We start from the raw sequence: 15,345 nt of genomic DNA, 5'->3' as shown, positions 1-15,345 counted from the left end.
AAGGGAGGTGGGAGGTGACCGGATCCTAGTATCTGAGCCCCAGGGTCCCCCACGGCCGGTGCCAAGGGAAGTGCTCACATGCACTCCGCATTGCAAAAGCAGCAAACGGGAAGGAAGTGGCGCCATATGGGAGCCACAAGATTGATGGGACACTGACCTCAGACTCAATCACAGTCATCCCCTTACTCAGACCCCACTGGCGTCATGTAGGAGAATAAAGAAGAGCCAGCCACACAATGACCTACACGCTTAGAGGGATCTGACCCAGTCCTCTGACCAGACCTCAACCCGCTGGGCAAGGTCTGCTGACCTTTCTGTTGACCTCTCAGGCTGCCTTACTTTGCTGTCACATGTCCACACAGGCTCTTCCTCCAGCCCTTTACACGACTACTTTCTCTTTATTTAGGTATTGGTAGAAAACTCCCTCTCCAGGGCCTTCCCAGACGGCGGCGTGAGGTCAGCAGCTGCCCAGCTGGATTTTCACCATCACACTCGGCAGGTCACACTGTGCCAGCTCAGCCTCTGTGGCTTACTGTTTTGTGCTCTGCCCCCCCGGGGAGAAAGACTCACCGTTGGGGCAGGCACCTTTGAGAACCTTTTGCCATTCATTCTGAGTACTTCCCAGGGCTTAGCAATGGCAGCTGTTCATAAAGTCTTGGTTGAGTAAATGAATTTGAATAACAGCAGCTTCAGCAGCAGCGTTTGCAGGAACAAAACCAGGAAGCTAAAAGCTAAAATAAACAGCTTTGTCAAAACCAGAGTTACCATGAAACACATGGGCTTTAAGCATGTGTGTGTGTGTGTGTGTGTGTGTGTGTGTGTGTGTGTGTGACTTCATTTTGTTATTTTGTTTGCTTGTATATGTGTATTTACATGTAATTTTTATTTTATGTGCACTGGTGTTTTGCCTGCATGTATGTCTGTGCGAGGGTGTCGGATTTCTTGGGATTGGAATTACAGACAGCTGTGAACTGTCCTGTGGGTGCTGGGAATTGAACCTAGATCCTTTGGAAGAGCCTGCTTGCTTGACCTTGAGGCAAGGTCTCATGTAGGCTAGGTGGGCCTGTAACTCACTGTGTAGCTAGGGATGACCTTGAACTTCTGTTCTTCCTGCCTCTATCTCCAGAGTGCTGGGATTGTACTTGTGTGCCACCACGTCCAGGATGTGCAGTGCTGGCGATGAAACCCTGGGCTTTGGGCATGCTATGCTAGCACTCTACAAAGTGAGCTACAGCCCCAGCCTGGTCCATTTATTTATTTATTTGTTTGTTTATTTATTTATTTATTTATTTATTTATTTATTTATTTATTTATTTATGGCGCTGAGGATTGACCCCAGGGCCTTGCGCTTGCTAAGCAAGCGCTCTACCACTGAGCTAAATCCCCAACCCTTCATTTATTTATTTTTAAGGATATATTTATTTATTTTATGTGTATGGATGTTTTACCTGCATGTATGCATGTATATATGTATGTATGTATGTATGTATGTATACCATATGAGTGCTTGGTCCTCTCACAAGACTAAGGAGTGTCAGATCCACTGGAGCTGGAGTTACAGACAGTTGTGAGCTACCGCGTGAGTTTTGGGAACCAAACCTGGGTTCTCTGGGAAAGTGCCAGTACTCGTAATCTCCAAGCCATCTCTTCAGCCTTTCAGCCCAGTTTTTAACATTTTATATGAGGGAAGAAGCCCAGGTGTGACAGAAAGAGAGAGTCCATGAAAGCCTAAGGCTCAGGGTCTGTGGGTCAGAAAGGGGTGGGAGTTGCACCCTGATTTTGCTTTTCACTGTAGGGAGGGATAATATACTTTGGTTAAGGTAGGCAGAGACAAGGCTGAGAATGGGGGCACATACCGTCAACCCCAGCACTCAGGATGCAGAGGCAGGTAGAGCTCTATGAGTTCATGGCCAACCTGGACCACATAGCAAGTTGCAGTCTAGTTGGAGTACATAGTGAGACATAGACTCAAATTAAATTAAATTAAATAGGCAGAGACAGGGACAGAAAAGGCTGTTGTCAACAAGCCACCTCTGTGTGGAATATTCCTTTACACTGTGAAGATATGTCACTGTAATTGGTTTAATAAAGAGCTAAATGGTCAATAGCTGGGCAGGAGGTATAGCAGGGACTTCTGGACAGAGAGAGCCCTGGGAAGAAGGGAGGAGGGGTCACCAGCCGGACGCAGAGAGAGAGAACAAGGCATGCAGAAGGGGAAGTAAAAGCCACAAGTCACGGGGCAACATGTAGATGAATAGAAATGGGTTAACTTAAGTTATAAGAGCTTGTGGGACAAGCCTAAGCTATAGGCCAAGGTTTCATAATTAATAAGTCTCTGTGTCATTTTTTGTGAGCTGGTGGCCCAAAGAAAATCTATCAATACAACCTCTGCTTCTCTTAAAAGATGTTTTGGGATCCTCTGACACCAAGATGTGGCAATGAAGCTCAGGGCACATCAGAGCCAACTCCTTCCTCCATTAGCCCTGGAGCTAGGCAGTCCTGACAAATGCCAGTCTAGAAGACAGAGACAAATGATAACGTTCACTTGATGTCACTCATCTTTAGGGACCCACGAAGAGAAAGTTTTCTCTTCTGCTGAGAAAAACCAAAAGGAAGCAGCAGAGAAAGGAAATCCTGGAGGCTGGGCATGATGGTGTACCCCGGCAACTCCAGCACTTTCGAGGAGCCTGAGTTCCAACAAGGCCATGGGAGTGAAGAAAGAGAAGGGAAGGGAAGGAACTCTTCAGTTCTTGGGGGTGCGGCAAGGAAGAGAATGCAGTCATTTACTTTGTTGTCACAGGGCAAGAGTCAGAAACTTTCTCTCCTTTCCCACCACCAGGAGTGCCAGATGGAACAGGGCAGACAGCTCCAAGCCTACCAGCCAGAACTAAAGAAGAGCTTTTCTAAGGATTGGACACAGACTGTGGACTGGCCCGTGGAAAACAGCAGTTGAGAATGTACCCCTATACATTCTCTGTCCCCTTAGCTTCCAGGAATGAGGAATGTGTCTAGCCATGAATTGGGATTCATTGGGGGCAGCAACAAATAACCAGTTACGTCAGCCTCCCATCACAGTGACAGAATACCCGAGGTCTGGAAATGTTAAGGAGAGAAAGTTCACCCTTTGTCGGTGGGTTTAGTTCATAATCCTTTGCGCTGCTGCTTTGGGGCCGGTGGTTTGTCAGGACTGCATGGCAGGAGCTAGCATGGAGTGTGACTGCTGGGAATCCAGGAGTGAAACAGAAAAGGTCTTCTGTCCCAACATCCCCTTCAAGGGCGTCCAATTTCCTAATATCTTCCCACCGGGCCTCACTTCCTAAAGGTCCACAAGTACCAAGCCATGGGCGCGTGGGCCTTTGGGGGAAAATCTTCAATACATATACTGGCCATAGTGAAAGTGACAGTTTTTTTTAAAAACAATTTTTATTTTTTATTCTCTTTTATATCGTGTGTGGGGATGCACTTAGCATGCCAGTGCTTGTGGAGGCCAGAGGCACTGAATACCCCTAGAGCTGTAGTTACATGTGGCTCTGAACTTCCTGACATGGACGCTGGGAACTGCACTCAGGTCCTCTGGAAGAGTAGCATGTGCTCGTAACCACTGAGCCATCTCTCCAGCTCCTGAGTTCCTTTTTTTTATACCCTGTTGTTAGTGTCTGTTCTCCCTAACCTTGTAGTAAATTGGCAGCTGAGCCCACCCTCAGTTTGAGACATCCCCAGGGACCGTCAGCAGTCTCTCAGCAGCTGTCTTCTCACCCCCCCCCCCACTTACAGCACTTACTAGGTTCAGGCAGCCAGAGCTTCCAGCCCTGACCTCTGTGCAGTCATGGACTTCTCCACATTGTCAGACCCCTCTGCAGCCGCGGGCCCTTCTACTATAGCAGTTCCTTCTGGAGCTGGCTCTTTCCACTCATGGTCAGCACTGAGGTCACGTTGGAACCCTCCAGGTTCCTGCCGGGCTTTTGGACTAGTCCAAACTCCGTTGTTCAACCTTGGTGAAACCCTCCTGAGCACACTCAGAGCTTCACCTCTGGCTCCACACTTCCTGGCTCACTCTGCCTCCTGCTCAACTTCCAGCTGCATCTCATCTGCATCTGGACCTATGCTGTTCCTCAAGCCTAGAACTTTCCATGACTTATTATTATTGGTCCCTCAAGACTTGACCCAGGAGTCACCTTTTTTGAAGTCTCCCCTAATTTCTCTAGTGAGGTTGGTTTACCCCTCAGAGGTCCCATTATGACTCATGTCATACTATCTGCTCACCTGTCTATTTCTCCAGGGGATTAGAGACTTTGGGGAATATGTTTTTTTTTTTCCTTTGCTTCAGCACTTGGCAACCTGCCCAGCACATGGTAGCTACATCCTCTACATAAGCTCATGGTAGCTACATTCTCTACAAGAGAACAAACACCAGAGTTGACCAACTTGAAAACAGGCACAGTCAGAACGCTTAAGGTCAATCAATAATAAGTTTATTATCTGAAAACTACAGGAGAACCATCCTCACATTAGAATTCTTTGTAAGCATCAAAACAAGATAACCTAGCACTGTGGCTAGCATGTAACAGAGGGCCAATAAATGTTTGTCTTAGTTAAGTTTCTATTGCTGTGAAGGAGCACCATGACTGTGGCAACTCTTTTTTTTTTGTGATATATATTTTTTATTTTACAGTATCATTCAGTTCTACATATCAGCCATGGTCCCCTTTCCCCCCCCCCACCCCCCCTTCCCCCAGCCCCCCCATCCCACCTCCTCCAGGACAGTCCTCCCCCGAGGACTGTGATCAACTTGGTAGACTCAGTCAGGGGTCAGTCCTTCTCCAGACTGGACTGTGGTAACTCTTATAAAGGAAACTATTTCATTGTGGTGACTCACATATAGTTCAGAGGTTTAGTCCATTATCATCATGGTAGGAAGTAAGGCAGCATGCAGGCAGACATGGTGCTAGAGAGGAACGGAGAGTTCTTACATCTTAACGTACAGGCAACAGGAAGTGGTCTGTCTCACTGGGCATGGCTTGAGCATATATGAGCTCTCAAAGCCCACCTCCACAGTGACATACTTCCTCCAACAAGGCTACATCTAATCCAACAAGACCACACTTCCTAATAGTGTCACTCCCTTTGGGGACCATTTTCTTTCAAACCACCACAATGTCTATACCTTAATCAATGTGATTCCTAGAATAACCTGGGAAGGGAGTCTCCATGAGGAACTGTCTATAATGGATTGGCAATTCCCAATTATATATTATAAATAATACTATATATATTGCATTATATATAATATTATATATTTATACACAACACTAGTGTGTGTGTGTGTGTGTGTGTGTGTGTGTGTGTGTGTGTATGTATACCATTCTGACCAAAAGCACCTTAGCATGAGAAAGGATTGTTTCAGTTTTTGGCCACAGCCCATTAATGAGCGAGGTCAGAACAAACAGGAAGAACAATGTTTGCTGGCTTCCTCACAGACCCATGCTCAACTACCTATCTTTTTTCCTTTCTTTATAAATAAAAATCACTTTAATAAACTCAGAAATAAAAAACACCACACAGCTAGATTAAAGTAGTCACTTAAACACATGCTTCCCTAGTCTCAAATTCTTTACATCTCAACGAACTTCTATATACAGCTAGTGGCTGTTTGGAAGCTATGGGGTTTTATTTAGGGTTTTACACTTTTTCTATCAATTACATTTTTTGTTGTTGTTGTTGTTTTTGTTTTCTGAGACAGGATTTCTCAGTGTAGCTTTGTGCCTTTCCTGGATCTCACTCTGTAGACCAGGCTGGCCTGGAACTCACAGAGATCCACCTGTCTCTGCCTCCCGAGTGCTGGGATTAAAGGTGTGTGCCACCACCACCCGGCTCAAATACATTTTTATGCACTTATCAACTTTTAAAAAACTACTATGACAGATTTGATATCTACCTACAGAATAATGAAATTAAACCAGACAGTGGTGGCACACGCCTTTAATCCCAGCACTTGAGAGGCAGAGGCAGCAGATTTCTGTGAGTTCAAGGCCAGCCTGGTCTACAAAGCAAGTTCCAGGACAGCTAGGGCTGTTACACAGAGAAACCCTCTCTCAAAAAAATCAAATAAAGAAAAAAAAATTAAATTAGATTCAAATCTTTCATCTTATAGAAAACTCAGTTGGAAATGGATCAACGATATTAATTTAAATCCCCAAATGCTCATACTTCTAGATGAAAACATAGGGAACACTCTTTGTGAGAATGGGGTAGGCAAGAACTTTCTGAGCAGACCATCAACAGCACAGGAGCTTGCCTGGAGTGCCAACAGACGGATGCCATGAAGTTAAAGGTCTCCCTGACCGGCAGAGGACACCGTCAGCAGAGCAAACAGCACAAGGAAGGGGAGAAAATCTTCACCAACTACACGTCAGACAAGGGGTCGGTGTCCGGAATTTACAAGAACTGCAGAAATGAGAGGCCAAGAAGATGCCAATAATCATCACCATCAATCATCAAATGAACGAGTGAAATGAATGGTTTAAAAAAAAAAAAACAAAACCCTAAGTACCCAGTAACTGTTTCTGAAAGTGTTCAGCATCCCCAGTCATCAGATAAATGCCAATTTAAACTACTTTGAGATCCCACCTCACCCCCGTCAGAATGGCTGTCTCTAAGAAATCTGACAGCAAATGCTGGAGAGGCTGTGGGGGGAGAGGAACCTTATCCACTGCCGGCGAGAGTGCAAATTAATGTAGCCATTGCGGAAATCAGTTTCGACATTCCTCAAAAAATTAAAAAATAGAACTGCTGAGTGACCCAGCTCTTGAACTCCTAAGCATGCACACAGAGATCCCCACAACCTGCCAGGAGATATTTGCACACAGAGATCCCCATAACCTGCCAGGAGATATTCACAAACTCAGGTTTATTGCTGCTCTATTTCTGAAAGGCAGGAAATGGAACCAACCTAGATGCCTACCAACAGACCGATGGATAATGAGAATGCTGTGTGTATAAAATGGAAAGTTATTCAGCTCCAAAAAAATGAAGTCATGAAAATTTCAGGAAAATGAGTGGGCTTAGAAAGTATAATATTAAGTGAGGTCACCCTAACTCAGAAAGAAAACAAAAAAGTATGTTCTCTCTCATATGAGGATCTTAGCCTATAATTCAATATATATTATATATATATATATATATATATATATATATATTTTTTTTTTTTTTTGTTTGTTATATGTGTGTAAGACAGCTGTAAATATGAGTATCACATAACAGTTAGAAAGGAGATCAATGTTGGATCCTAGAATTGCACAAATAACAGGGAACAGACCACCAAAGTGTATAAACCAGAAGCAACTTTATTTAAAAAAAAAAAAAAAAAAAAACACCACTCCAGGGAACAAAACTTCTAACTAGTTAGAGCCACAGAGAATTATTTGGTTCTGTGACCCCAGTGAGTGGCTACAAGAGTCTTTTTATAGCCGAAAGTTATACACAGGGCAGAGAGTACATATCAGGATTTACAGTCTCTCAGGAATGTATTCTTAGGTTTAGGGTCTACTACTCTAATGGAGTGTACCCTCCGTGTCATGATTTACAACCTCTGATTACAGGGTGTTAGTTCAAAATGTTTACATAGCCTGAGTCTGTTCTAACTGCTTTCCCGTATCTGGGAGAATGTAGGGCAAAGGATCAGGTAGCTTGTTTTAGGGCCATTATCAGGCTATAGGCATACATTTTTTCATATTCCTGGGCTCTTCAATCAAGAAAGGGTAGCATTAGATAATGAGGAAAGACGGGATATATGCAGAAGGACAAAGAAGTCATGGAAGAGGATATAGGAGTATCTAGCCCAGGACCACCTTCCCAGGGAATGGTGCTATCCACAGTGGGCTGGACCCTCCTACATCAATTCACAATCAAGACAATCCCCTACAGACATGGGGAGTGCAATCTGATCCAGGCAATCTGTCAATTGAGAATCCCTTCTCAGGAGACTCTAGGCTGTGTCAAATAAACATTTAAAGCTGACTGGACCAGTCAGTCCCCTTCAATGCACACTCCCTTCAGGTCCCTATGACCAGAAGACCTTTGGATCAGTTTCCTTTTTGTTGCTGATGACAAAATACCCAATGAAAGCAACTTCAGTGGGGGCACTGTTTCAGTTAGTGGTTTGAGGGTACAGTCTACCATGACAGAGAAGGCAAGTTGGCAGGAAATGGCAGTGTTTACTTTGTGTCTGCAGTCAAGCAGCAGTGAGAGATGAATGCCGGTGCTCAGCTCCCTTTCTCCTTCTTATTCAGATCCAGACATCAGCCTGTGGAAGAGCGGCATCCACATCAGAGCAGGCCTTTTCTGCTCCATTAAATCTCTCTGGAAACATCCTCCTGGCCACGCCCAGAGGTGTTTCTCCTAGATGATTCTAACTTCAGCCAAACTGACAGAGAGATTAATTATCACCGTCTCCCACAAGGCTCCACCTCTTAGAAGTTTCCAGTACCTTCCAACAGTGCCATGAGCCCAGGTGGATCCTGGGAGCCATTAAGAACCAAACAGCGCCCGGGCGGTGGTGGCACACACAGCTCAAAGGGAATAAGAGGTAGTTTATTATTTTCTTCTGTGTGTATGTTATGCATGCTGTAGGCATGTATAGGGGCACATGTGTGTGTGTGTGGGGGGGGATGTTCGTGCATGTGGAGGCTCAAGGTTGATGTTGGGAATCATTTTCCATGGTTCTTATTCTTTGAGACAAGGTCTCTCAATCAAACCCAGAGCTCACCAATATGGCTAATCTTAATAGCCAGCTTGCTCTGAGATCTTATGATTCTTGTCTACCAAGGCTGAAATTACAAGCAGACTGCCACTACCTCCTGACATTTACACTGGAATCTGGAGATCCGAAATCAGATGCTCATATTTACACAAGATAGTTTACTCTTAAGCCAAATTTTAGTGGCCATGGCTGGGGAATAGAGATTCAAGGCACCCCAAATAACAAGTTCCAGCCTGGAAACAGTTCCATGAAATTTTCGTAGATACAGAACAAAAGAAAGTCACAAATCAAGGCATTTCCTATGTACATTAGTGGTGACATCTCCCCCTAATTTCTCAGAGCTCACTGTGTTGTAGCTCCGAGGCTTCGATTATCAGAGTCACAAATGGGGCATAGGCTGTTCTGGGCCCTGTGGGGAGTGCTGGATCCCGCAGATGCACAAGTCAAAAGATCAGTGAGGAATAACAAGAGGGTCAGAGAGCCTTGAGAGCCTATTGGGGAGAGCACTGACTAGGCTGTGCCAGAAAGGGGACCTGCATGCCTCTGGCTGTTCTATGGAGGACCTAGGTTTGATGAGAAGCTGGATTTCACCTCTGACCACAGCCTTTCTCCATCCTAAGGATCACTGAGCCCTCTGCAGGATCTCGTGAAGTCAAGATTATTTTCGTAGTCATGCTAAACCATGGGTTGCTTTTCTTTTTCCACTGGCATGGTTTGCCTGGATCAAAAGCCACAGTGGTTCAAGCTTCCACAGCCCTAGCAATCTCAAAACCCCTGTAGCCATTGGATTACACAGGCCTGTACAGAGTGGGAAAATAGGAGTGACAGCTGGTTTTATTTAATGTCCTCAGTTAACTTGTTCGCATTGTTCATATTATGAACTCACAACCCAGGGCCTGGAGAGATGCCTCAGTGGGTAAAATGCTCACAATGCAAATATGAGAACCTGAGTTTAGATCTTCAGAAACCACATTAAAAAAAAAAGTGGGTATGGCACCATTCCCCCTTAATCCCAGAGCTGGGGAGGTGGAGACAGGACCCCAGGGCTTGCTGGCCAGCCAGGTGAGCAGAATAGTGAGTGAGAGACCCTGTCTAGAAAAATAAAGTAGAGAGTGATTGAGAACACACTTGAGGTTGACCTCCATTTTTTAAACACACACACACACACACACACACACACACACACACACACACACACGAGGGAGAAGGAGGAAGGGAAGGAAGAGGGCCAGACATGTTCAACTACACACACATATACATCACACACACACACATGAAAAATAACCACAAGGTCACACATCTTTTTAGGACTATCTGTAACAAAATGGGAAGAAGATTGTCTTAGTTGGGGTAACTACTGTTGTGATGAAACACTCTGAACAAAAGCAACTTGGGGTGGAAAGGGTTTATTTGGCTTATTCTGAAGCACAGTTCACTGAGGGAAGTCAAGGCAGGCACTCAAATCAGGCAGGAATCTGGAGGCAGAAGCTGAATCGGAGGCCATGGAGGGGTGCTGCTTGCTGGCTTGCTCCTCATGGCTTGCTTAGCCTCCTTTCTATAGTACCCAGTACCATCAGCCCAGGGATGGCACCACCCATAACTGGCTGGGTTTTTCCACTTCACTAATTAAGATAATGCCCTACAGGCTTGCCTACAGCCCAGTCTTACGGATGCAATTTACCAGTTGAGGTTTCCTTCCCTCAGATGACTGTAGTTCCTATCAAGTTGACATGAAAGTCTGCAGCACAAAGGAACTGATGAGCACTTCAGAGTGCTGTAGCACAGTGGCCACATCTAGGAAAGCTCCTGCATTAGCTGTTCTGGGCCTTGCTAGTTGAACTGGCTGCATTTGTTTTTCTTCTAAAAAGAATGCCATATTGGGAGGCTGGACAAATTAAGAGGGTTAGCAGTGTTTGTTGCTCTTACACAAGCCTGGAGTTCAGTACCCAGCACCCACGGATAGCCTCCTGTAACTCTAGCTGGCTCCAGGGGATCCGAGGCCCTTTTCAGGCTTCCAAAGGCACCTGCACCCATGTGTGCATTCATACATTCTCTCTCTCTCTCTCTCTCTCTCTCTCTCTCTCTCTCTCTCTCTCTCTCTCTCTCTCTCTCTCACACACACACACACACACACACACACACACGAAGAATAATAAAATAAATCTTCAAGAAAAGAATGCATTTACTTGGACCTGTAATTGTTCAGACTAAAGAAACGATCAGGCAGTGTTTTGAAAGTAGAGAAAGCAAGCCCGTCACATCAAGGGGGAAATTGGAGACAGTTGTTGCTATGGATGAAACTGGAGCTTTTAAGTGAAAATTTTGAATTTTAGAAAACTCTGCTACCATAGTAGAGACAGCTTTCTAGAGACTGAAGCTTCTGGATGCGATCAAAGATACAGTCATTTTGATTTCCTGATGTTATATAATTTAAAAAAGATAAATAGTTCTTAATTCTGTGAACCAGCCTGTTCCAGATGGTGCATGCATGTTAGCACAAAACCACAAGTGTGGAGAGGCACATTTAGAGATGGATGACTGGGTTTCAGTGTTAGTCTCTAGGAAGCAAGCCATGATGATTTTAAATTCCACATTTCCCAATCCTTTCCTGTCTTAATTCACCTTTCCCAACTCTCTCTTGTCTTAAACACATATATGATACATGTGTTTAAGATATATATATTTGCATTAAGATATATATTAGCATTTCCTTATTTATTGTGGGGATGGGATGTGTGCGTGCATGGAAGCAGAAGCATGACAACTCTCTTAGGAGTGGTAACGTTCAGCCTTCCCTGCTGCATACAGAAGTGGCTGCTTCTGTGGGCTCTCTCTTCCTTCTGTTAGACACTCTTCCCGTCATCATTCTGCAGGGCCAAGGTCAGTGGAGACAGAGTGAAAGGCACCTGGATTCCTCAAGCACAGAGAGCCACTGGTGTCCCCCGAAAATTGAGAATCCAAAGGTCTTGGTTCAAGAGTTATAAATAAATATGACCTCACTGGTCTGAGCATCCGGCTGGACACATCTTCCAGCTCCCTTCTCTAAGCTTCAAGGCCAGGAAGCAGGAGCGATTTAGAATGTATCATGTCCTTCTAGACACAGTGACACTCACCTCCTGCTGTCCTGCCTTGAGGTACCCAGTGCCCACTGCCAGGAACACCCTTCCTCCCCTCCTGTACCTACCTCTGCCACTGAAACCTGCCCCTCCTTTCTATTCCGTCTTTTGTCTTTCCTGTTTTCATTTGGATTTAGAGAAGAATCCCTTTTCCATTCTAGTTTCGGATCCACTACTTTATTTATTTATTCATTTTAAAGACTTGTTTATTATGTATGCAATGTTCTGCCTGCAGGCCAGAAGAGGGCACCAGATCTCATTACAGATGGTTGTGAGCCACCGTGTTGTTGCCGGGAATTCAACTCAGGACCTCTGGAAAAGCAGCAGTGCTCTTAACCTCTGAGCCATTGCTCCAGCCCCCCACTAATTTAGTTTTAAGTCTCTCTCTCTCTCTCTCTCTCTCTCTCTCTCTCTCTCTCTCTCTCTCTCTCTCTCTCTCTCTCTCTCTCTCTCTCTCTCTCTCTCTCTCCCCACCTGCCTATGTGGAGGTCAGAGGTCGGAGGGAAACTCGCAGAAGTCAGTTTTCTCCCACCATGTGGTGTGGGTCCCGGGGACTGAACTCGGACCATCGCGTTGGCAGCAGGCACCTTTACTCCCTGAGCCACATCTCACACTTGCTGTGAATTGTGTGCTTCTTGAAGGCAGGGAAGTTATTTTATCTCTTCCTTTCCGGTGTAGTGATTCCGAGGTCGCACTCTCCCAAGACTGGGGATGAGTGGAGTGGAGTCGGGAAGCCTGACAGAGCTGCATATGCCCACAGGCCCCTTGTGCTGCCAGAGACTCTCCACTAGAGGGCGCCCTTAGCTGATGACAGAACCGGTTCCCGCCCCCTCTCCCTCTGGGCTGGGCGAGGTCCCATTGTGGGAGGGGCCTGGTTCACTATGGCTTCCAACCTGCGCCATCAAATGCTCCCTCAGCCGGTGGGACGGTGGGACAGACACTCCTACTGGAGGGAGAAATCCTCTCCATTACACAAGTGAAGAAAACAAGCTAGAATGGAAGGAGTTGGGAACCAGAAAATGTCATCCGTATGGGTTAAGGCTGGAACTGGGAACCAGTCTCTTTCTAGACCCTAGGATTCGCCTTTGAGACCCAAGTTATCCATTCCCTCATTCTTTCAACAAAATTTATTTAGCTACTACTTTGTGTTCCAAGGGGAGCACATTGGTGAGTTAAACCCACACGGTCCCAGCCTCCTGGTCCTTTCTACTCCAGATCTTTCCTCCCTGAATCTTTTCCTTACCCAGCAGCCTCTCCCCATGGCCATCTGCTGAAAACTCGATCACCCTCTTGCCCACCTCTTATGACATGAACAGCTAGTCCTCAAAGGTGGGGTTCAGATTCCATACCACCTCTGTGCAACTCCCACCTGGGATGGGGCACATGGAGGTGGGGGATGTCCTGCTCCAAGATCCTCTACTCTTTGGGTTTTCTTGTGGAAAGACTTAGGCCCTTGCCTCTCAAAAGTGCATCCCAGGACTGGGGAGGTGACTCAGTAGTTTGCCACAGAAGCATGAGAACCAGAGCTCAGGTCTTCAGAACCTATGCAAAAGTCTGGCAGGTATGGCAGGACAGCCTCTTGTAAGCCCAGAACTTGGGAGGCAGAGATGGGGACCTCCAGGATAAACTGGCTAGCTAGACTAATGGAATTGTGAGCTCTGTGTTCAGTGAGAGATCCAACATCAATAAACAAAATGGAGAACAGCTGTAGAAGACTGACTCCCGGCATCAGCTTCAAGCTCACCCCTACACACACACGCACACACGCACAAACACACACACACACAGGAGATACACCACACACACACAGGAGACACATCACACACACACACACACACACACACAAACACACACACAGGAGATACACCACACACACACAGGAGACACATCACACACACACACACACACACACACACACACACGAGACATATCACTCACATAGGAGACATATCACACACACACAGGAGATACATCACACACACACACACACAGGAGATACATCACACACACACACACACACACACACACAGGAGATACATCACACACACACACAGGAGATACATCACACACACAGGAGACACATCACACACACACAGGGGACACATCACACACACACACACATACACACACACACACACACACAAGAAAAGTATCTTAGTCATTCCGGTCTCAGTCACCACATCCCTAAGGAAAACACAAATCTTAGAACTTAACCTCCTGAGAGCTGGATTCTGTGGGAGGGGCAGCAGGGGCCATGAATTCACTCTTCTAACACCCTTTGCTAGACATCTCTGGAATGAGCTGTCTCCTGTCTCAAGGGAACAAGGCACAGCCTCTTGGTCTTTCTTGGAAAACCGCTGGGGATGTGCCCATTGGACGTGTGACTCTGTGGCCCTCAGGGTTCACTTGGGTTGGTGGGCTTATGACAGGCAGCTTGGGCGCCGCCACCCCACCCCCTGAAACAGCAGCCTGGCTTCCTGGAGACCAAAACCACAAGCAGAAGTAGAGGTGTGAGATACTCGCAGGCTGGCCCTGTGTGTAGGAGAGAGAGTGTGCGGCACAGAGGACGCCGAGAACAAGAACCGAAAGGGTAACACGGTGAGACAGGCTGTCGGTGGCCCGGCCACCTCCCCGCACCAGGATGGCACTTCCTACAGGCAGGCGTGTGTAGCACTCGGAGATGGCTCCAGACATGTGGCTCTTCCTTGGGATCGCTGGATTGCTGACAGCAGCTCTCTCAGGTAGATCTCCTCCGTCACCTCCTACCACTATGCTAGAGGACCTGGGTCCTGTCCACGTGGCCCCTTGCTAGCTGTTACCTTGTGACCACCTTTGTAGAGCCTTTTAAGCTAAGACCACCCTGCTGTGACATCAGCCTGGGCCTTGAGATGACACAAGGACCACTTAAGGGACCAGAGCTGGCTGGCTGGTGCTCTCATCCTAAAAGGCCTCCTGGGGGTGAGATGAATGAGCTTTGCGCCTGACTAGGGTCCTAGGTCTAAGGAGGGAAGCACACCACCCACCCATAGGCTCAGGAAGCCCCCCATACGCCTTCTTGCCAGCGCACAGGAAGGAAGGAAGGAACCACTCCTTTGAGAAGCAGGACCAGTCGACAACAGTATTTTCCATGTTAAGCCCCAGGGTGGGGTGCACCAGGACCAGAAGCAGAACCCAGGGAGACCCGGGGGACCTCTAGACTGTCGTTCTTGGTGACTTCAGTTCATCCGCTTGGATTCATTTGAGACACAAATGATCAGGAAGGCTCTTGAGGTCCCAAGCTACCCTCCAAGTGCTGAGGTGTGCTTGCCTCCTGGGCCAGGGTTCTGGAGCAAAGGCCTGGGGTCCCCAGACACTTGTGAGATGCCGTAGAGGGTGGAGGCCAAGCTAGCAGGAACAGGCAACATCCCAGAGACTCAGGGACCCCTGCATATGCTGGAATTTTCTTTTGAGGAGAGGAAGGTGGTGTAGAAA

At 46.6% G+C, this 15,345-nt stretch overlaps 1 protein-coding gene across 1 annotated transcript in view; it reads left to right on the top strand.

Moving 5' to 3' along the window:
- Positions 1-14,367: 14,367 nt before the first annotated feature.
- Cd6 (CD6 molecule) overlaps positions 14,368-15,345 on the top strand; it is a 39,732-nt gene continuing 38,754 nt past the window's right edge. Inside the window, 1 exon segment of the mRNA XM_037204754.1 lies at positions 14,368-14,615. Coding sequence (XP_037060649.1) covers positions 14,555-14,615 — 61 coding nt within the window. The 5' untranslated portion in view covers positions 14,368-14,554.

Source organism: Peromyscus leucopus, chromosome 1 (genome assembly GCF_004664715.2).
Source record: "Peromyscus leucopus breed LL Stock chromosome 1, UCI_PerLeu_2.1, whole genome shotgun sequence".
Lineage (NCBI taxonomy): Eukaryota > Metazoa > Chordata > Mammalia > Rodentia > Cricetidae > Peromyscus > Peromyscus leucopus.
This window is presented reverse-complemented; position numbering and strand designations above follow the sequence as displayed.